This window comes from Paroedura picta, chromosome 10, assembly GCF_049243985.1.
Source record: "Paroedura picta isolate Pp20150507F chromosome 10, Ppicta_v3.0, whole genome shotgun sequence".
Taxonomy (NCBI): domain Eukaryota; kingdom Metazoa; phylum Chordata; class Lepidosauria; order Squamata; family Gekkonidae; genus Paroedura; species Paroedura picta.
In genome coordinates, this window is record NC_135378.1 from 14,134,563 (window position 1) to 14,156,523 (window position 21,961).

The 21,961-nt window shown below is 49.5% G+C and overlaps 1 protein-coding gene across 8 annotated transcripts in view; it reads right to left on the minus strand.

Annotated features, from left to right (window-relative positions):
• PROM1 (prominin 1) overlaps nucleotides 1-20,857 on the minus strand; it is a 122,145-nt gene extending 101,288 nt beyond the window's left edge. For all 8 annotated transcript variants that reach the window (XM_077301070.1, XM_077301067.1, XM_077301066.1 and 5 more), the window contains exons 1-2: nucleotides 20,731-20,857; nucleotides 10,151-10,584 (exon numbers count right to left, since the gene is read on the minus strand). In XM_077301070.1, the coding sequence (XP_077157185.1) occupies nucleotides 10,151-10,373 (223 nt within the window). In that variant the 5' untranslated portion in view covers nucleotides 10,374-10,584; nucleotides 20,731-20,857. The remainder of the gene's footprint in view (nucleotides 1-10,150; nucleotides 10,585-20,730) is intronic.
• Between the last annotated feature and the right edge of the window lie 1,104 nt (nucleotides 20,858-21,961).

The window sequence follows — 21,961 nt, forward strand, 5'->3', positions numbered from 1 at the left end:
CGGTACTGACTGATCCATGGACCAGTATCGGTCTCCGGACCGGGGGCTGGGGACCACTGCTGTAGAATATATTTAGATCATAACTACTTTAAGGTGCCCAAGATCCTTCAGCTATGTTCTCCTTGCAAACACCTAATATAACAAAATTTAAGACCAACAAAGATTTATTCAAGGAGTGAATAATTCAAGCTATCTCTATGTATTTATTTATTTATTTAGAAAATGTATGTTCTGCCTCTTCAGAGACCTGTTCAAGGGGATTTACAGCTGAGATGATAAAAGAAAAGCATTAATGCCCACCCACCCCAAAGCCATAAAAACACCCCACCCCAAAAAAAATGTCACCACCATTGTTAACAAGATGGCTCAAATGTTCACATCAATGCCTTTTTGACACCAGATAAACTTGCTCGTCATGGGAATTCAAATACAAATACAAAAATGATTATTTCCACACTGTTTCAATTTATAGGCTTGCATCTCCCAGAGCATTTCCACAGAGAGATGGGATTTCCACTCCCAGAATATGACTTCTCACCTTCTCCCTCCCATGGCCACTCCAAATTTCCCTACAAATGCTGTGTCTGGAGTCACTGTAATACAGTTGCCAACCTCCACGAATGGCCTGGAGATCACCCAGAACTATAACTGATCTCCAGATTACACAGACCAATTCTCCTGGGGAAAAATGTGAAGGGTGAATTCCATCATTACAAACCACTGAGGTCCCTCCCCAGGTTCTACCCCCTAAATCTCCAGGAATTCCCCAACCCAGTGTTTGTTTCTTTATTGACAGCCCTTGCTCAGAACGTCAGTCCCCAGGTGGAACCTGAAGAACTCCCAGTTTTACAGTTTATCTCCAAGCAATGGAGATCAGTTCCCCTGGAGAAAATGGCTGCTTTGGCAGGTGGAATCCATAGCTATACTCCACTATGGTCCCTCCTCGTCCCAAGTGTGACGTCCCCTGGCTTCACCCCCAAGGCCTTCCCAACCCAGAGCAGGCCACCCTAACCCAGCCCCCAGTAGGACTCTCAACAGGCACTTTTAAGTGCACAGGTAGCTGGTCAGTTTTGGCTGGGCCAACCATGGTGACAGACCATCTAGCTGTCTTTGGCTTCTCTGCTCTGGTGTCACAGGAGGAGGCAAGCAGCATGGGTGATGGATATGGAGAAGACCCTTGTGCTGAGAAAGGATTCTGCCACCAGCCTCCGGATGCCAAGGGGCAGCTAGAACCCAAAGCACGCATACATCGGTTCAATTCTTTTTTCTTTTGACAGGCAAAACAGTTTAGGTTTCCAATACTTTTCAGCATCTCCTCACAATGTATCTGTCAGTGCCTTTGGATTATGGTGGCACATTTAGAAATGTACTTAAATCTATGGCTCTCTGCAAAATGCTTTCCTTCCTCCACATCTTCTTTCCACACTATGAGACCACCAGGGAGACAGTATAACAAGATAAGTAATTAGCAGGAGGCAGGGCCTCAGGGATTCTAACATGGCCTGGAAGCATATATCCAAGTTCCCAACATTTTTGAGCCTGTGGACACAGTGAGAATATGACCTTTTGGAGTTCAGTTCTGGGTTGTATGTTTGGCAGAGTTTGCTTTCAAATAGGTCTCCATAACGACAACAGAAACCATTGTGTTTCAAGCTTTTTTCAGGAAAGCAATATATTTCAGGACCTTTGAAGGCAAACAATGGAAGGGAAGATACAGGAGGAGAAGGTTGGGATGGTTTCTTTGAATCGGTGTGTGTGTGTGGGGGGGAATACTTGAGTGCAGCAGAGAAGGATCCAGAGGAAACAGTAAAGTCAATTATATGGGGAAATTAATAATGGCAAAAAGAGAACCAGGAAACCTACAGCTAATTACACTTGCAAAGTTACTAGAATGACCAACTTCAGGTCCAGTAGCATCTCAGAGACCAACAAAGTTCTAGAGTATAAACATTTATGAACCAAAGCTCATTTCATCAAATACAAAAACGGGAATATACACACACAGACTTGGAGATGTCCCACAACCTCCTGGACAGGGATAGCTTTCTATTTTTCATACAACAGGAGTCTAAAACTGACAAAATGGACCCAAACCATTGTGGGTCAGAAACTATGGCGCATATTTTGGCTCCCCACTAAGGAGTGCGGATGAGCATGAATGTTTCATGAGCCAAAATTCATCACAAATTTAGCCCAGTTTGTGGTCTCTGAACCAGCACCTTCCCCAACCATCTCCTGGACGTTTGTTTGGTTCAGGATGTTGGGCCTCAGAGCTGAGGAGTTCATTTTCAAAAACTGTCCATTTTGCTTCCTCCTTTTAAGGGGGGAGGAAGCAAAATGGACCAGAGAGGGGTTAACTCTTGAGAGCCAGTTTGGTGTAGTGGTTAGGAGTGCGGACTTCTAATCTGGCATGCCGGGTTCGATTCTGCATTCCCCCACATGCAACCAGCTGGGTGACCTTGGGCTTGCCACGGCACTGATAAAACTGTTCTGACCGAGCAGTGATATCAGGGCTCTCTCAGCCTCACCCACCCCACAGGGTGTCTGTTGTGGGGAGAGGAATGGGAAGGCGAATGTAAGCCGCTTTGAGCCTCCTTCGGGTAGGGAAAAGCGGCATATAAGAACCAACTCTTCTTCTTCTTCTTCTAACTGGATTTCAGACAGTACTCCTTAACAGCAAATGAATGGTGTTCGGCTGAAATGGCTCCCAGAAATTCCCACAATCCATTCTCCTCCACATCCTACCATTCTGAGGGGGGAGCAATATGGCAATTTAAATGGCTGGTGGATCCACTAAGCAAATATGTTTAAATGACTGGCTGGTTTAAATGGCTGGTTTAAATATAACACATTCATTTTGCTTCCCTCCCCCCATGGACCTTTCTGAGGCGATCTCCCTCCTTTCTCCTTGCTACTGCCAGGAGTAAAAGTGTACAAACTGGATGGTTCGGCTCAGGGACTTTTATCCACGTTTGGTTCAGGATTCCGTTTGAGGCCTCCTCGAACCCCAAACCAAACCAGAATTTTCTGATTCGTGCCCATCCCTACTTGGGAGAAAGGCACATTATAAATGAAGTACAGAAATAAATTCTGAGGGTCACAGTTCCCTTCATCATATGCATCTGATGATGTGAGTTGGCTCACAAATCTGATGTTGGTACTCCTGTTATGTTGCTGTTACAGACTAATATGTCTATCCCATCTGGAATTATCTCCCACGCTGAGATACTCTGCATTAAGAGTTACTCTGAAACCACATGTATCAAAGAGTATTCAAGCATCACCCAAAATTCCTTTTATAATGGTGCATACACACACGCACAACTAAATAATGCATCATAAATAGAATTTTCCCTACAAGTTAGTGAAACTACTACCCTTCCTTCCTGAATCTATTAACATAATTCTTTAATTCATGAAATATCTACAGCAATTTTTCAAAAACATCTCCAGCACTGAGCCTTCAGGAAAATGGCAATTTCCTTGATTTTTATTGCCGGCTCTTGTGAAGAGGAACTTTCCCCTGAAGCTTTCTGAAATTCACCGTTTCTCAACCTTCATCAAAGCCCACCTTCAGGGAAGTCTTACAACATTGATCTACCTGACCAAAAATGCCTGTGCATGTCTTGTGGAAACCCAGAAGCCCACTCAGTCAGAGGACGTATGCTGAGCCTCACTTGCACTAAACCGACAAAAACCCAACTCCTCAGTTTAGGAAGACCAGCAGCTTTGGAAATCACTTTTCATGGCTTTCTTCATCAGCAACACCCAAGCTCATTTGTCTTGGGGCTGGTGCAAGCCCCATTCTCTCCCTTAATTCTACCATACATACCATATGTACAAGCCTGGGTTAGGCTGCCCCCTAATCCCTTTATTTAGCCTTCCTCAACTTTTATTCTGTTGAGAAACCCCTGAAGCATTCTTCAGGCTTCGAGAAACCTCAAAGTGGCACAATCGTGCAGAATATGGGTCGGAAGCAGAGCTGTGGACACGCCCACCTGGGGCTCCTCCCCTTCCCCCCCTCCAGGCCCATCATAGGCCATTTTGGAGGATGGGGACAGGTCAACATGACCATATATGGACATATCACCTGATAAATGTTTTAAAATATATATAAAATATTAAATTCCACTCATTCGCGAAACCCTTCCAGGGCCATTAAGAACCCCCCGGGTTTCACGAAATCCTTGTTGAAAAAGCCTGATTTAAAGTACAGCTATTTCATAGAATCATAGAATCATAGAGTTGGAAGGGACCTCATGGGTCATCTAGTCCAACCTCCTGCACTATGTTGGACACTCACGACCTAACCTGCACCCCCTTGAACCTCTACATGGCAGCCTTTTAAATGCTTGAAGATGGTTATCAGATCCCTTCTTAGTCGTCTCCTCTCTAGGCTAAACAGACCAAGATCCCCCAACCTTTCTTCATATGTCTTGGTCTCCAAACCCCTCACCATCTTTGTTGTCCTCCTCTGGACACGTTCCAGTTTGTCAACATCCCTCTTCAACTGGGGTGCCCAAAACTGAACACAGTACTCCCAAGTGAGGCCGAACCAGAGCAGAGTACCCCCTCCAATCGGAACAGAACCCCTCCCATCGGAATAGGAAATGGGTTCAGGAATTCCTGGTTTCCTTTTTCAGCAGAGCACCTGCTTGAAAGTGTGTGACCAACACCTGGCATAACAACAAACACCAAGAAAAGCCACGGAATATTTCTGGCGGTGACTTCAACACCCTGCACAGCAAATTCATAAGGAATTATGCAAAGCAGCAAAAAAACTGTCAAACGGAGCAAACAAAATGCAGGTCTATCTGCTCACAACTGTTACATGGATTGTATAATTTACGCACATTGCAGAATTCACCTTTCCGTGGGGTGGCATTCATACTTCGCAGATAGAAGCTTCTGTTCCTGCATTTTGTTTAGCAACAGTACGAACACAAGGTCTGTGTACAATCCAGGGGTTGCACACTGGGGTGGATACAACAGACCACATCTATGAACCAGGGTTGTGCGCTTCGGCAGCCAAAGTGCACAGCCCTCCTATCAACCCTACTACCAACGCAGCTCTTTCACTTTCCAACTTAGAAACCTCCAGCTTTAAGTACTGCTCATGCACAGTGAGAACACTACCTTTTTTGGGGAACACGGGCTCAGTTTTGAGTTGCGTGTTTGGGAGAGCTTGCTTTCAAACAGGTCCCCGTAACTACAGCGGAACCAGTTGGGTTTCGAGCTTTTTTTGGAAGAGCAGTTTAAAAAAAATCCCCCCCCAAACAATTATCTACATATACCAACACTCTACTGAAAATGATAAATAAAGCAACATATGGCTGGAGAGATTATGGGATTAGCCAATTAAACGACGTTACTAAAGCGCTTTGGTGATGGAGTCAAAGGGCACTGGGATGCCCACAGATAGTTGTAAAGAAAAATGTTCAAAGTACGAGGAGGGTTATATGGGGCAGCCCCCGGCCCTTGACAGGGGCCATTTGACACCTGCGACCTCCGTCAAGAGTCTAGGGCAGGGGTAGTCAAACTGCGGCCCTCCAGATGTCCATGGACTACAATTCCCAGGAGCCCCCTGCCAGCATTCGCTGGCAGGGGGCTCCTGGGAATTGTAGTCCATGGACATCTGGAGGGCCGCAGTTTGACTACCCCTGGTCTAGGGGGTGATACTGGATGCCTCTCTGTCTATGGAGGCCAAGGTCACAGATGTTGCAATTTTAGTATATGTGCTGCCGAAGCAATCACAGGTCACAGATGTTGCACTCCAGGCGGTTAGCCATCTAGACCAGCAGCAGCCATGCAACTGTCGCCTCCAGATTAGACTTCTGGAACTCGCTTTACACAGAGCTCCCCTTGAGGCTGCTCCGGAAACTCAACTGGTCCGGAATGCAGCTGATTGGCTCTGACAAGAGCCCCATGGAGACGACATATCACACCAGCACTCTCCCAGCTGAAATGAATCCAGATTGGAGACTGGATCAAAGTCAAGGTTTTGGTTGTGACGCTCAAGACCCCAAACAGTCTGGAATGTCTGTCTCTTTGGGACCTCCTTCCCCCTTATACCACCCCTGAGAATGTTAAGATCAAACAGCTTACATCTGTTTAGGGTCCTGGAACAAGTGAGATAAAATTGGCCGCGATCACTGAAGCGGCCGAGGCGCACCGAAGCGCCTAACCCTAACCTGGGTGTAAACTGCACAAAGCTTTTATTCCAACCCGAGATTGATTCAGTCCCTGCCCTCTACACAGAATGCGATTTCCGTTTGGATTTGGGGCGATTTTAATTTTCCTTCTGCAGCAATAAGGATTTATCCGGAGTGACCCTACCTTTATTGTGCGATATCTTGGAGTGCTTTTAATGCTCAATATCCGGATTGGGAAAGAAAGCTCCGTGGTAGAGAACCTCTGATAAGCCACACCTGGTCATGTGACACACTTGCGTTAAAGGAGAAGCCCCTAATTTCTCTCAACTTCTGTCGGTCTTGGATTTTTCCTCCCTCCTCTGCCTTTTTCAATCCTCTCCCCCCCCCTTCAAGAAAAGAAAGAGCCCCCCCCCACCTTCTGAGCCTCCCTAACCACGTGCAGAAGACTTTCCTGTTTCAATGGGGAGGGGGGGGGAGGAAGACCCGAGTTCAAAGCGATCTGAATTCAGCAGGATTGACTAAAGAAAGTAAGTGCAGACTCTGCCCTGGACAGAAGCAGCTGGTGATCGATCTGTGGCAGACTTTGTTGATGGCCCTGGGAGGGTTTCCTGAATGGTGGGAGTTAATGATTTTTTAAAATATTTTAAAAAAACTGTTAAACATTTATTGATCGATATGACCATATATGGTTATGTTGACCCCCCCCACCCCTCCCAAAATGGCCAATGATGGGCCTGGAGAGGATGGGAAGGGGAGGGGCCCTGGGTGGGCGTGTCCACAGCTCTGCTCCCCAACCATATTCTGCACGATCGTACCACTGCTGGGGTTTCTCAAAGCCTGAAGAATATTCCAGGGTTTTCTCAAGGGTAAAAAAGTTGAAAAAGGCTGATCTCTGGCAAAGGAACCATCATCAGTTCCTCCACCCTCAGATCACTTTCCTCCTGCCCAGAGCAAAGCACAAGATCGAGTGTGACTAGAACAATGTATAGGCCCGGGATTGTCATGGAGGCTATGAAACCCTGAGCCTTTCCTGCAAAACAGCCTCAAAATGAACAATGAAGTCTTCCAGCATGGAGGTCCTTGGAGATCTGCCCTTCCGCTCAGGCAGAGATGGCTAGACAGTGGGGTGGGCGGTACACTAACAGAATTCCAAAGCTGTCTCTCCTTTCCAACTTTAGGTACACCGCCTCAAAGCCAGTAATGTTCTGGATGGTGCACCATGCTAGGGAGACAGAATCCTTACAGGCTACAGGAACACCCCCTCCTGTTTCTCCTGGGGCTGATCTAGCATTTAACAGCAGGGTTTTGTACCCTGGCAGGTTGCTGATAGAATTATCAACATCACTTCAGCTGGAAGAAGAACCCGAAGGAGCCACAGAAAGCAGCTGCCGGCTGTCCCCTCCCCTTCCCTGGCCTGTTCTTCTCTCAACACCCTATCCCACCCCCCACCCCCACCTCCTCATATCTCCAAATCTGAATTCCAATCTCTGGCATGTAACACACACCAAAGTCAGACACCAAGTCCAAGCACAGCAGCATTATCACAGGAAAGTTATTTCTTAAACTATGGAAATCCTGCCTTTTTCAAGACATCTAATGAAATGTGAAGTCAGCACAACAAATTTATTTGTTTGATTGTTTGTTATTCCATTTACTAGCTTCAAAGCCCGTTCCTAAGAACAGGCCTTGAAAGGGTCCCCTCCCCCGGCCCGTGGCCTTGGGCGGCAGCTCGCAGCCAGATCAAGTGGGGCGGGTGGGGCTGGACAGCTAGTCAGCAGGGCTGGGACAGAGCTCCTTAGCAGTCAGCTTCTTAACAGTCCTTAATGAGCAATCAGCAGGACGGGAGGCCCTCATTAGGAGGCCCAGTCTAGCAGGCCAAGAGGCCCTTGTTAGGAGGCCCTCCACCATGATCTTTTGCCCAGGGCCCTCTCCCCTTACCTGCTGCTGGCTTCAGGTACTGAGGCGTCTGAGAGCAAAGAGGCTAGAGTCCAGGGACGGAGTGCGGAAGCTGCACTGGCAGGGCCAATCAGGGCAAAGCTGGCTGCACCCTGATTGGCCCTATTCCAACTTGGACAGCCGGACACGTCCCACCCCCTAGGCTGTTTCATAAATATATAGAGGAACAACAATGGATAAGGATATTCCACCCTCCCCTGAGGCTCAGGGCAGTTCACATGAAACGTAGGGAACCAGAACAATACATCAAACAATAGCTATGTCAAATGGATAATAACAGTAATAATAGTAACAATAAACAAAAAGAATAACAATCTAACAGAATAACAGTTTAATACACCTATGGTTGGTCAGGTCAGGCATATGGATTCACTGGGGCTCAGTGGATGTTGTTAGTTATGGTCAACCTCAACCTGGCGAAAGCTCCTTTTTGAGCTGTTTTGGTTCCTCTGGGAGCTCGTTCCACCAGGTGGGGGCCGGGACAGAGAAGGCTCTAGCCTTGGTTGAGGACAAGTGGACTCCCTTGGGGCCAGGGATCACTAGCCAGTTGGAGGTGGTGAAGTCCAGAGCTCTGAGGGCCATATGGAGAAAGACAGTCCCTGCGCCTGGACTGCATTATGGCCTTGAAGGTAATTACCAAAACCTTAAGCTTGATCTGGAATTCGACTGGTAACCAGTGCAATTGTTGGAGAATGGGCTGGATGTGAGACCTCCATGGTGCTGCCGTGAGGACCCTGGCTGCTGTGTTCCGGGCCAGCTGTAGTTTCGGATGAAGGATAAGGGTAGGCCTGCGTAGTTATAGAAGTCTAGCCTAGAGGTGACTGTCACATGGATCATTTTGGCTAGGTGTTCTGGGGCCAAGTAGGGCGCTAGTAGTAGGTGGTAGAAAGCCAGCCGCTCTATTCCTGTGACCAGGGTCTCCACGGAGAGGGAAGCATCTAGGATCACGCCCAGGTTCCTGGCAGAGCAAGCCACTGATAGCTGCACACCGTCCAGGTTGGGCATGCGCGCTTCCTCGCTTGGACCCTTTCTGCCCAGCCCTAGGGCCTCCATCTTTGAAGGATTGAGCTTCAGACGACTCTGCTTGAGCCACCTCATAACTGCTTCCAGGCAGCTGGCTAAGGGTTCAGTCATCAATACCATCAATAACAGGCCAGACAGCCAATAGTTACCCAAACCATTGTCCTATTCAGCCCTCTGTGTAGCTTCACAATCATGGCAACAATCAGAGGTGAGGAAAAGGTGTCCACACAAGCACAAGTGGACTTAATGAAATGTCAAATTAAATATAATACGGCTAGTAACACTATCTTTGCTCCAGATTCACCCAGGTAAGTGGAGGGAATGCTCATAACGGATCCCGCGGGTATGTGAGCCCCAGCTTGCAAAGAACATCACAAGGTAACATCCATTACTGTAGCAACTTACACACAAGGACTATTTGGCAACACAGCCTCCAAATTTTGGCAGCTTATATGGGGCCCCTCCAAATGGCATCACCAACTTCCCAAGGCTGATGCAGCCATTTTTAAAGAGGGATGTGGTAAATCCAGGAAAGGAGCAGAATATCGTGGCTCAGGGTCTGACCCAGCAAGTTCAGGGCAGTCAGAGCAACTGGGTGAAACATTCTGGAAACCAGAAATATGTCTTTGGTTCAGGCTGTTTCTACCACATAGAGAATTTGAGACGCAGTTGCCCAACACCTCACAAGGTTCATACTTCCACGCACAAGACTCTCCAAAAGCCCAACAAATGGTTGGTCTGAGGGTTTTGTGTCTGACGAGGTGAAAGGAAACGTGGAAGATTTCCCTGCGCTCAGGAGGCCTGGAACACCCTGCCTCAGACCCCAATCGTCAGAGGAGTGTATAAGAAGAAAGGTGGGTCACGCGTCCTCTGCTTCTGACAAAGAGCGTATTGTCATGTCCAGCCTCACCAATGACAGGAAAAACAAGCTGTTTGACACAGCACGCACTCTGCCCCGTCAATCCTGAAGTTTCTAAAACAAAACACGGTTCAGTGCAGTCATACTGTTAGCCACTTACCTTGAGGAAAATAATTGGGTTGCACTAAATAAAGGAAAGCATGAACCAGTCGAAACAGAACCCCTATCGGGCCGGGTTCATAATACGTGCTGGTGTCGTAGACCCTTGCAGGGACATACCCAAAATCCAGAGTGTCAGAAGGCGGTTCGTATAAAGGCTGCACTTTGGAAGTTGTACTCCCACAGAGGAGAAACAGAAGCAGCAAAGAGAGTTCCCTGGCCATGGCTGACAGCGAGTCATAAAAGGAGGTAGGGGAAACCCAAAAGCCCACGATGAACCCAAAAAATATCACTCCGGCACATGAACGCCGGCGTCGTTGGCAGCAGAAAGATCTGTCAGGGGGGAAAGCGCCCGTCCCAGCAGTCGCTGACTCCTGAAGGAACTTCTGGGCGATTTCTGGCAGCTCTTCGCACTATTCAGTCAGGGCTCCATCTCTGGCAAACAGAAGGAGAGGGAAAAACAGGTGTTTAGTAAGTGTCGTCTTGCCCCACAACACAGTGAAAGGCACACAATCTTCCACGGAATCTGAACACTCGCATCTGGGCTGGCATAGACTGCCATTTCTGTGTAACACACTGGCAAAAAAGAGGCTGCATCTTATTCAGAGGGTGTGGGGAAGAGAAAGAAGAAGAAGAGTTGGTTCTTATATGCTGCTTTTCCCTACCCGAAGGAGGCTCAAAGCGGCTTACAGTCGCCTTCCCATTCCTCTCCCCACAACAGACACCCTGTGGGTGGGTGAGGCTGAGAGAGCCCTGATATCACTGCCCGGTCAGAACAGCTTTCTCAGTGCCGTGGCGAGCCCAAGGTCACCCAGCTGGCTGCATGTGGGGGAGCGCAGAATCGAACCCGGCATGCCAGATTAGAAGTCCGCACTCCTAACCACTACACCAAACTGGCTCTCTAAGGGGGGGACACTCATAACTTTCACACAGTTTTGAAGCAGAAGCAGAGAGGAACTGAACGGAAAAACCAATATTCGCCCCTACTGCAATGGTAGCAGAGGAGTTATACTGGGGCCTGGATCTTGCCTTAAAGTTTCATGCACATGACTCCAAGTACCTAGTCTGGAAATGTACTTTGAGTCATGCGTGAATGCCTGCACTCTATGGCCCATGACGGCTTCTAGATGGATGAAAAGATTTCACACTAAGAGAGTCACCTTCAAACTTTTGCCAGGCAGGGAATTTGTTCTAGTTCGGACTGTGAAAATTGAGAGCACAGAGAGGTTTGGGCCCACAAGGGACATGGTGTGCTGGTTCTCTGGGGAGGGGGCCTCCCCCAACAGTGATAGCCAGCCCAAAGAGGCTGCTAGAAGGCTACCGCCAAGCTACCATCACTAATCCTGCACAATCTTCTAAGCCAGTAGTCCCCAACCTTTTTATCACCGGGGACCACTCAACGCCTTTTACTGAGGCCCGGTGGGGGGGTAGTTTACTCCTCTACTCTCAACCACTGCCCTAACGCTCTCTGATTGCTATGGTAATGTTTAAACATCCCTTCAAAGTAAGATACAGACACGCCACAACAATGAAATGTGTTGTAAAGGGGGGGGGTGAAGTAAAGGGCTGGGGGGGAGAAGGCGTCCTTCGGGGCCCACCTCCAATTAGTCGAAGGACCACATGTGGTCCGCGGCCCACAGGTTGGGGATCGCTATTCTAAGCCACACATTAAATGCCTTTTCAAAAAGAACTGTTTTCTGTAGTGTGTCCTTCAGGCTGTTGAAAAAGAACACAACCTTCATTTCACCACCACCTCTGTGATCTCTTTGCAAAAGAAAAATAGCCCCCGTTATTCATTCACATACCACTTAGATTCCAGCTCAGCAGAAACAAAATACAGTTGTTCCTAAGCTCTTATTTGTTAAAGAAATTCCAAAACACAGGCACAAATCTGAAAGAGAGCCAAGGTGGTGTACTGGTTAAGAGTTCAGGATTAATACCTTACTCTCAGAATCCCCACTGGTGCCATGGGAGCTCACGGGGCTGATAGCCTGGGGCCAGTCACACTCTCTTGGAGTAACCTACCTCACAGGGCTGTTGTGAGGAGAGGAGAACAGTGCAAACCACTTTCGGTCCCCATTGGGGAGAAATGTGGGGTACAAATGAAGTCAATAAATACATAGATTTTTATCTTCTAAATAAATAAATAATAAAATTTCTGCTGGAGTTAAACCTTAGGTAAACCAACCTAAACATCCTGATTTTTAAAAATATATATATATCATTTCTTGATCTCATCTCCATTCAATAACTTTCCAACTGACTACTTTGACATTCCTGATATGGAAAAAAATTCTTTCTTTACTACAAAGTCACCCACTTCTATTTAAAACTCTGTCTGTGCCCTCCTGCCCTAATGCTCACAGGCACCGCCTCAGGGTCTTGATGCAGCTTTAGAGCTGGCTGATTCCTCTGCAAAAAACTGGGTCTCTCTGTAAATGTTCTTTAAGAAATATTAATTCTATTTAGTTGTATACTTTTACCAAAAAATACAAATATCTCGAGGGATACGCAGTGTCCTCAGAGTATTAAATTCAGTCCAGATTTGATTTTTTAAAAATTAATTAATATAACTCCTCCCACACTGGACATATCCAAGACCTTAGGACAGGGGTAGTCAAACTGCGGCCCTCCAGATGTCCATGGACTACAATTCCCAGGAGCCCCCTGCCAGCGAATGCTGGCAGGGGGCTCCTGGGAACTGTAGTCCATGGACATCTGGAGGGCCGCAGTTTGACTACCCCTGCCTTAGGACATCCTTCTCCCCAGCCATCCACCCAGCACCCCTATTTTGCACACCCTCCTGGTCTTAGAAGAAGAAGAAGAAGAGTTGGTTCTTATATGCCGCTTTTCCCTACCCAAAGGAGGCTCAAAGCGGCTTACAGTCGCCCTCCCATTCCTCTCCCCACAACAGACACCCTGTGGGGTGGGTGAGGCTGAGAGAGCCCTGATATTCCTGCTCGGTCAGAACAGTTTTATCAGTGTCGTGGCGAGCCCAAGGTCACCCAGCTGGTTGCATGTGGGGAGCGCAGAATCGAACCCGGGATGCCAGATTAGAAGTCCGCACTCCTCAGCACTACACCAAACTGGCTCTTACAAAAGACAGCACCAAGATCAGGAAAAAAGCAAAACACTCAGAATTCCAAAGGTCTCCTCAAACCAACTTCTCACATTCTCTCCACCTGATCAGAAAAGACAGAGATCAGGGTTGGACCCAATGGCTCGTTTTCCACCAGAGGAAGGCACTTCTGCCTGCAGAAAAGACAGTGGCTTTTCACTGATTCTGCCTCCCACTGCAAATGGGCTATTTTGCCTTCCAGTATTCTGGGGCATCACCACTTACACCTCCAGAACAGAATTTTGGTGAGTGCAAGTGGAACAGGAGAGACCAGACAATTTTTGTTCCATCACCAAGCCTCCGGCAATGGTCCTTTGAATCCGACCCAGAGTTTTGGCAGAACTTATAAAAGTAGCGAATGAAATATTTCATATCCACATGTATGTGTTAAGCATTTACCTATTTCTTAACTGTACAACCAAAGGAGTTAAGGGTCTATCAACATGGGGAACAAATGTAGCTTGGAAGTGGAATTCAGATTCGCTCAAAACGGTCGTCCATCCAGAGCGTTCCCAATGAATGCTGCACAAAGTGGAGAAATACTGAGCTCTAAAGTAGCTCCGTTTTTTAGATAAACATGTGCAGGATCCCAGTTACCGAGACAACACAGCTGCTTAGATGCTATAAGTTTCATGGCATAGAAAAGACACTCTGTTGTCTGACCTCGTGTGCAGATGTGTGCACACAACCCAAAAGGAAAATAAGGGGGTGGGTGGGTATTTGCACTTCCTCTAGTACAGGAGTAGTCAACCTGTGGTCCTCCAGATGTCCATGGACTACAATTCCCATGAGCCCCTGCCAGCAAATGCTGGCAGGGGCTCATGGGACTTGTAGTCCATGGACATCTGGAGGACCACAGGTTGACTACCTCTGCTCTAGTAGCAATTTTTCAAACTTTATCCCCACCTTCCACTTCTCTTCATACATGTCTGTCTCAAAACCTCTCACTCTTCAAACGATAAAAAGGAGAGAGATGCCTAATGCCATCAAAGTTAGGAGCCATCAACCCTGAAGAGAATTTACAGTCAGCAAATTGTTTAACAGGGAGAGAACGAGGAATAAAATGTAAAGTTGCCATCGCCCCACCTTCCTTGAGGTTGTGGTGGAAAATGCCACCCAGACACAGCTTATTCCATATGGCTTTCAAGCCAAGAGGCGAAGAGACGTGGTTTGCCGTGGCCTGCCCTCGCCGGACAACCCTGGACTTCACCGTGAACTCCTGTCCAAGGAGCAACCGAGGATGACCCTGCTCAGGTCCCAAGATCTGGCACTGAGTCAGCCTGGGTCATCCAGGCCAGGCCAAAAGGCATGGATCTGTGCTAACATTCAAGCCCATTTCAATAACTAATTCAGTCCAAAGAGTCTGATGTGGAAGACTGAGCATGCATAATAAATCTTAATACACACTCTTGTGACCTTCAGATCTCTTTCACTCACACTGCTGCTGTCCCTTTAGAGCAGAGGTGGCCAAACTGCGGCCCTCCAGATGTCCATGGACTACAATTCCCACGGACTAAAATTCCCACATAAAACAACTTATACCAGGGGTAGTCAAACTGCGGCCCTTCAGATGTCCATGGACTACAATTCCCATGAGCCCCTGCCAGCATTTGCTGGCAGGGACTCATGGGAATTGTAGTCCATGGACATCTGGAGGCCGCAGTTTGACTACCCCTGACTTATACTAATAAATTAGTACTTATACTAATAAATGCTCATCAACTCTCTAGTATCGCTTTCTGGTTTTAATAATGGGGGGGTGCTATTATATCAAGGAGGGGTTGTTAGATGGTAATCACCTCCCGGCTACATATAGCTTTGTTTTCAGCAGTGACCCTGTTTAGATTCAATGACCCTGTTTAGATTCAAAGATGGAATATATAATAAATAAACAGAAGAAGAAGAGTTGTTTTTTGCTACCTGAAGGAGTCTCAGATTGACTGACAATCACTTTCCCTTTCCTCTCCCCACAAGAGACACCCTGTGAAGAAGGTGGGGCTGAGAGAGTTCTGAGAGAACTGTCTCGCCCAAGGTCACCCAGCTGGCCACATGTGGAGGGGGGAAACCAACTCAGTTCTCCAGATTAGAGGTCACCGCTCTTAACCACAATATTACCAGTTTAGGCCATTTTTCAAAAACATAAATAAGTGGCATCATCAAATGAGCCATAGAAAAACTTGAGGAAGGATCACAGCCCCTCTTAATTCGTACTGTGGTGGTTAGGAGCATAACATCTAATCTGGCGAGCCGCGTTGAATTCCCTGCTCCTCCTCCACATGCAGCCATCTGAGCAACCCTGGGCTTGTCACTGCCCTGATAGTGCTGTTCTCACAGAGCAGGGCTCCCTCAGCCCCACAAACCTCACAGGGTGTCTGTTGTGAGGAGAGGAAAGGGAAGGCGACTGTAAGCTGCCTTCTGGTAGAGAAAAGTGGGGTGTATCGGAAAGTGGAGCCTGGAGAGGATGGGTTTTAGGGCAGGGAGGGACCTCCATGGGGTCAAATGCCCCACACCCCACCTTCCAAAGCTGCCATTTTCTCAAGGGGAACTGATCTTCCTCTAGCCTGCAGATCTCCAGCCACCATGGGGAGGCAAGCAACCCTCAAACACGACCGATTTGTCATTCAGACTCCTTTTCAAGTCTGACTTCCATTTGCACAGCAGGCCTCCTTGTCAGCCCAGGAGGAGAAGGATGCAAGTTTAATCACACAAACATTGGGGACGTGGATTCACCAGGCACCATAAACAACCGCACCTGCAGGCTCCCAGCAGAGCCTGCAGAGATCACTGGGTGGAAGAAGAGCTGGGGGTTTGTGCTCTGTTCTTTACTATCAGGAGTCTCCAAGCCGCTTGCTATCGCCTTCCCTTCCTCCCCCTACAACAGACACCCTGTGAGGCAGCTGGGGCTGAGAGAGCTCTGAGAGAACGGGACTGGCCCAAGGTCACCCAGCTGGTTGCATGTGGAGGAAGAGGCGTGGGGAATCAAACCTAGTTCCCTGGATTAGAACCCACTGCTCTTAACCACTAAACCAAGTGGGGGGAAAGGCTAGCAGAGTGGTGAAGGTGGGATGAGAAACACAAGGGGAAAACAACATGGTCAGACTCACACCGACCTTTATAAACTGTGAGTGGAACTGGTCATTAGCTCATGAAGGGCCAGAAAAATGTCCGAGGGAGAAATAATCGTAGAATTACTCCAGAAGCAAGAATTCCCCAACCCCCAGACTGAAAGCTGATTTGTGACCTGGTTCATAATTTTCCTAAAATGATACAAAAGTCAGGCATTCGGTTGCTATTTATAAAGTATTCCCCAGGAGGGTGCTGCAAAACATGAAACACCATTCATCAGTGTAGCAACATCCCGAGGAACCTTCCCGAAGAGGGGGGACCAGAGGGGAATTCTGATTTACTATGGGGGGGGGGGACTAAAACGTGTCAGAAACAGAGTGATGTGCACACGTTTGTATGTTCAGTTCTTACCCAACAGTACAGATATTCTACATGCTGTTTTAATGTTTGGATGTTGCCCAAGAGGGTCAGACCAGAACCAATGGAATTAAATTCAGTCAAAAGAATTTTCAGCTTCACATCCGGAATAAGTTCCTGACAGTTAGAGCGATTCCTCAGTGGAACAGGTTTCCTTGGGAGGTGGTGGCTTTTCCTTCTTTGGAAGTATTTAAGCAGAGCCTAGATAGCCATCTGATAGAGCAGGGGTAGTCAAACTGTGGCCCTCCAGATGTCCATGGACTACAATACCCAGAAGCCCCTGCCAGCGAATGCTGGCAGGGGCTTCTGGGAATTGTAGTCCATGGACATCTGGAGGGTCGCAGTTTGACTACCCCTGTGATAGAGAGGCTGATTTTATGAACTTGGGCAGATTGTGAGTGGGTGGGCAGGAAGGGATTGTGTCTGTGCTTGGCTCTTGTGGCCCTTTCTTGCATGCCCAGGGAAATGCCACTTTGAGTGAATTTCTTCCAGGCCAGACTGGCCAGGGATTCAGGATTGGGGGGGGGGGGATCATCTGGGCATGGAATTGGGGTCACTGTTGGTGGTCACTGTGGATTTCCTGCATTCTGCAGGGGGTTGGACTAGATGACCTTGGAGGTGCCTTCCAACTCTATGATTCTATGGTGTGGGTACCCAATTTGGGTAGGAAGGCAGCACGCAGCCTCCAAGCCAGAAACTCTGCTGCTAAAATATCTGCCCGCCATCCCCAGTGACCTCTTCATGGTCGCCTGACACATGACGCATGCTGCCAGGTAGGTTTTGGCAAGGCAACGGAAACAACCACCACAACAAAACTCTCCCAAGTCACAAGACTAGTTGTTGGGAATAAGGGAGATTTCTACACTTGTGAAATTAGCAGTGTTCCAGAAAAGCAGAAACATCTGAATTAGAGCTGCTGGAGTTGGGGGGGGGGGGAGGATGGGGCTGGCAGCAAGACAGGCTGAATTCATACCATGATTGCCTGGTGCCAGCTGTGGCCCAACAGCGCCTTTCCAAGAGGCCATGGTCATTGTGTCTGTGGACATCCAGAGAGCCTCTGTTTGGCCATCCATGAGTTAAACAAAATGTTCAAGTTGCCTCACACTTGATCCCTGGCATCACTGGTTAGAACATAGTTCCCTACGACGGGGATTTTATGGTGGGGGTCCTCAACTTTTTAAAGTCTGCAGCCACATTTGGAATTCTGACATGACACGGGCGGGGGGGGGGGGTGCAGAGCCCGCCACCAAATGCTTGCCACAGCTTAATTTCAGTCACACAGGGCAGGTTCCCATGCTGTGCTGGCAGCTGCTGGCATTCTCAAAAATCTGCCCAGCCAATTAAATCTCCAAGAGTCAGGGTACCTCCGTCACTCTTGGTCCCACGCTGCCACCAAGGCATAGCTTGGATCCAGCAACCGAGGGGTGCCATGCTCCCAGGAAGGGATGCCAGTGCTCTGCTGAGCCTGTACCCACGTCTCTTCACTGTTCTGCCTGAGGGTGTTCTGGCCACAGCACCAGGTGCGGGTGGAATGCAGGACCTTATGGAACTGGCCCGAGGCAATCTACTGAGGTACAAGAAGAAGAGGAGAAAGTTTCATTCCCCACTTTTCTGTGCCTTAAGGAGTGTCAAACAACCACATTTCTCTTCCTCTCCCCACAATACGCACCTTGTGAGACAGATGGGGCTGAGTGAGAGAACCAGAACAAATCATTGTTCCTCCTGCTGGGTGACCTTGGGCCAATCTGGTTCTGATTGGCCCAAGGTCACCCAGCAGGAGGAACAATGATTCAAGGCCGGTTCTGCAGATTAGAGCCCACTGCTCTTAACCACTGCACCATGCTGGGTCACAGAACAATTTGGTATAAAATAGCATCAGGAGCCCTTGTTTCAGAGAAATATGTATGTGCCCTCTGCTGTTTCCAAGAGCCCCAATTATCCCCTTGCTTCATTTGTATGCCACCTTTTCCCCCAAGGGGGGACCCAAAAGCAGCTAACACCAAATCTAGAGGAGTGATAAGGTGACAACAGGAGAAAGAGTCACATCAGGAAGGTTCGGGGAGCAATCCTTAGCAGAGCGACTTCAAAATCACTCTCATTTTATGTCTTCTTAGGAATTAGGAAAGCTCCTGACTCTGACACCCTATGGACTATTTCTCCAGCTAAGAAGTTTTAGCCACCTGTAAAGCATACAAAGAAAAGCTGTTTTTTATACCCCACTTATAAACAGCAAGGTATAAACAGCTTTCCCTTCCTCTTCCCACAATAGGCACTCTGTGATGTAGGTGGGGCTGGGAGAGCTCTAAGAGAACTGGGACTGGCCCAAGTTCAACCAGCTGGCTGCATGTGGAAGAGTGGAGAATCAAGCCCATTTCATCAATTAGAGGCTGCTGCTATTAAACCCCATGCTGGCCCTCCTCAGCCTTCCTCACACCGGCTCAAAATTTATTTTCAAGGAACTCTGGGATAAGAGCCTCTTGTGGATAAGAGCCTCTTGTGGCGCAGAGTGGTAAGGCAGCGGCATGCTGTTTGAAGCTGTCTGCCCATGAGGTTAGGAGTTCGATCCCAGCAGCCGGCTCAAGGTCGACTTATCCTTCCATCCTTCCGAGGTCGGTAAAATGAGTACCCAGCTTGCTGGGAGGTAAACGGTAATGACTGGGGAAGGCACTGGCAAACCACCCCGTATTGAGTCTGCCATGAAAACGCTGGAGGGCGTCACCCCAAGGGTCAGACATGACCCGGTGCTTGCACAGGGGATACCTTTACCTTTACTTGGGATAAGAACTGCAAGGGGTTTGGGGTGAGCGTTCTGGACTTCATACAGAGATGATTCTTACAGTACACAACCAAATCCACTCCCGTGACCAACACTACCACCTAGCCGTCTGAAGCTGTGCGTGTGCACACAACAGCTCACAGCCTGAATAAGACTTTGCTGGCCTTAAAGGTGCCCCTGAACTCAAGTTTGGTCCATTTTATTGGTTAGATTCAGGTGGGTTGCCATGTTGGCCTGAAGCAACAGAATAAACTGAGAGTCCAGGGGCATCCTTAGGGCCAATGGAGTCTTATTCAGAGTGTGAACTTTGGGGCGCATTCTCATTTCTTCTTGTGATCTATCGGGAGAGGTGTGCCTGCCCACAAAAACTTATATCCAGAACCAAACTTTGGTGGTTCTTCAAGATGCTGCTGAACTCAGAGTTTGCTCTGCTTTATTTCAATATGGGATTTGGTGGATCGCCTCGTGTAGAAGCAGATGTGGCCCACCTTGCAGGCACTGCTAGATTTTGGGTTTGGTTTGACGGAACAGAGTAACATGACATGCCTGCCACGTTCTCAAGCACCCTCCTGCCGACAAAATACTTTAGGCACTTGGGGGGTGGGGAAATCTCCCCACCTGAAATGAGCCCCAACTCCCCCCGGTGGGGAAGGCTGCCCTCCCAGGACAAACTTCAAGCAACTCGGAAGAGGCAGCTGGGCGCCTCTCCCGACGCCTGAGCCCCCCCCCTACAAAAGACCTCGCCGCAGAGTGTCGGGCTGCCAACCTCCAGGGAGCACCTGGAGAGCTACCCTGAGTCCACTGCCTGACTGCGCCGCCGGGGTCCAGCGGCAGCATCGCGGGGGGCGGGCGAGGGGGGCGGGGCGGCCGCGGGCCGGAGCCCAAGTCCCCGAATCCCCTCGCCCTGCCCCTTCCCCGGGGGCTTCAGGGGGGCTCTCGCGACGGGCAGGCGGAGCTTCGCGGGGCAAGAACTTAGCAAGAGGCTTGCTCGCTCCCCCCGCAGCGGGCCGCCCAGCGAAGTGGCCCCGACGGCAATCCGCGCCAAAGCCCAGCGCTGCGCCTTCGAGAGACCGGGCGCCACAGGGGCGGCGACGCCGGCCAGCCCCAGCCCCAGCCCCGGGAGGCGCCTCGGCGGTCGGCCGACCCCTACCCGCCCCCTCCCTTGGGCCCGGCCCCCGGCGCGCCTGCGGACGAGCGGACTCACCTGGGCGGGCAGGGACGCTCCGGCAGCCGCCCGCCCGCTTGCCTGCCTGCCTGCCAGCCGCGCTCCCCACCGGCGTGCACGCGCCCCCCGCGCGCGCTCGGGGCAGGCAGGGCAGAGAAGAGAAGGGGGCGGGGCTGCTGGAGCGCCGAGCGCGGTCCCGGGACTGGCCAGCCTCGGCGCGTGCTCCCCGGCCCCCCGCGGAGGAGGGCGACCTGGCCGGCCCCAACGGGACGTGGCCCCGGGGAGTTGGCAACGTCCCGGGGGGGAGGGCGGGGGCCAGGGCTTCAGCTGAGCTCTCCTGGGTCAGACCAGTGGTCTGTCTAGTCTCACCCAGGGGCCAGACGGTTCCTCCGGAGGGCCAGCAAGAGGGCGCAGCGGCCGAGGCCTTCTCCTGAGGTCGCCTCCTGGCGCTGGGATTCAGGGGTTGACTGCCTCTGAATGAGGAGGTTCTCCTCAGCCGCCATGGCCTGGAGCCACAGATAGGCTTGTCCTCCAGGAATCCATCTAATCTAATCCCTCGTCGAGTTGTTTATTCCTGCGGCCCTCACCGCATCCTCTGGCAGCAATTCCAATCCCTCTGTGTCAAGTGGCCTTCCCTTTCTCCGTCCTGAACCCACTGCCCATGAGCTTCATTGGATGGCCTCTCAGTTCTAGTGTTTTAGGGGGAAGGAGAAAAGGTTCTCTTTCTCCATTCTCTCCACCCCACCTGTCATTTCATACACACTTTTCTACACACATTCACACACACACACACACTTTTCTACCCTGAGAAGTCCCAGTCTCTTCTTCTGCCTTCACACATAACGAAGTTGCGGCAACCCAGGTCATCTTGACTTGAGTCTAAGACTCATGGAACTTTTTCAAATGGGCAGCCGTGTTGGTCTGGAGTAGCACAATAGAATCAGCGTGGAAGCTCACGCCCTGAATAAATCTTTGTTGGGCATAAAGATCCTACTGGACTCTGATTTTATTTTCCTTACGGAACTTGAATGGTTCCTCACTGAACCCATCTGGAATGCACAAACGCTGTTATCGTCAGCACAAGTGGAAGACAACCGTGTGATCCTAGGTACACTCCCTGGAGAGTAAGCAGGAATGATCTCTGTGCCTGTGGGCACGGGTCTAAAGTGGCAATTCCCGGACAGCTTCCAGGTGCCGTCCACTTACAGTGCCCCTACAGCAGGGGTAGTCAAACTGCGGCCCTCCAGATGTCCGTGGACTACAATTCCCA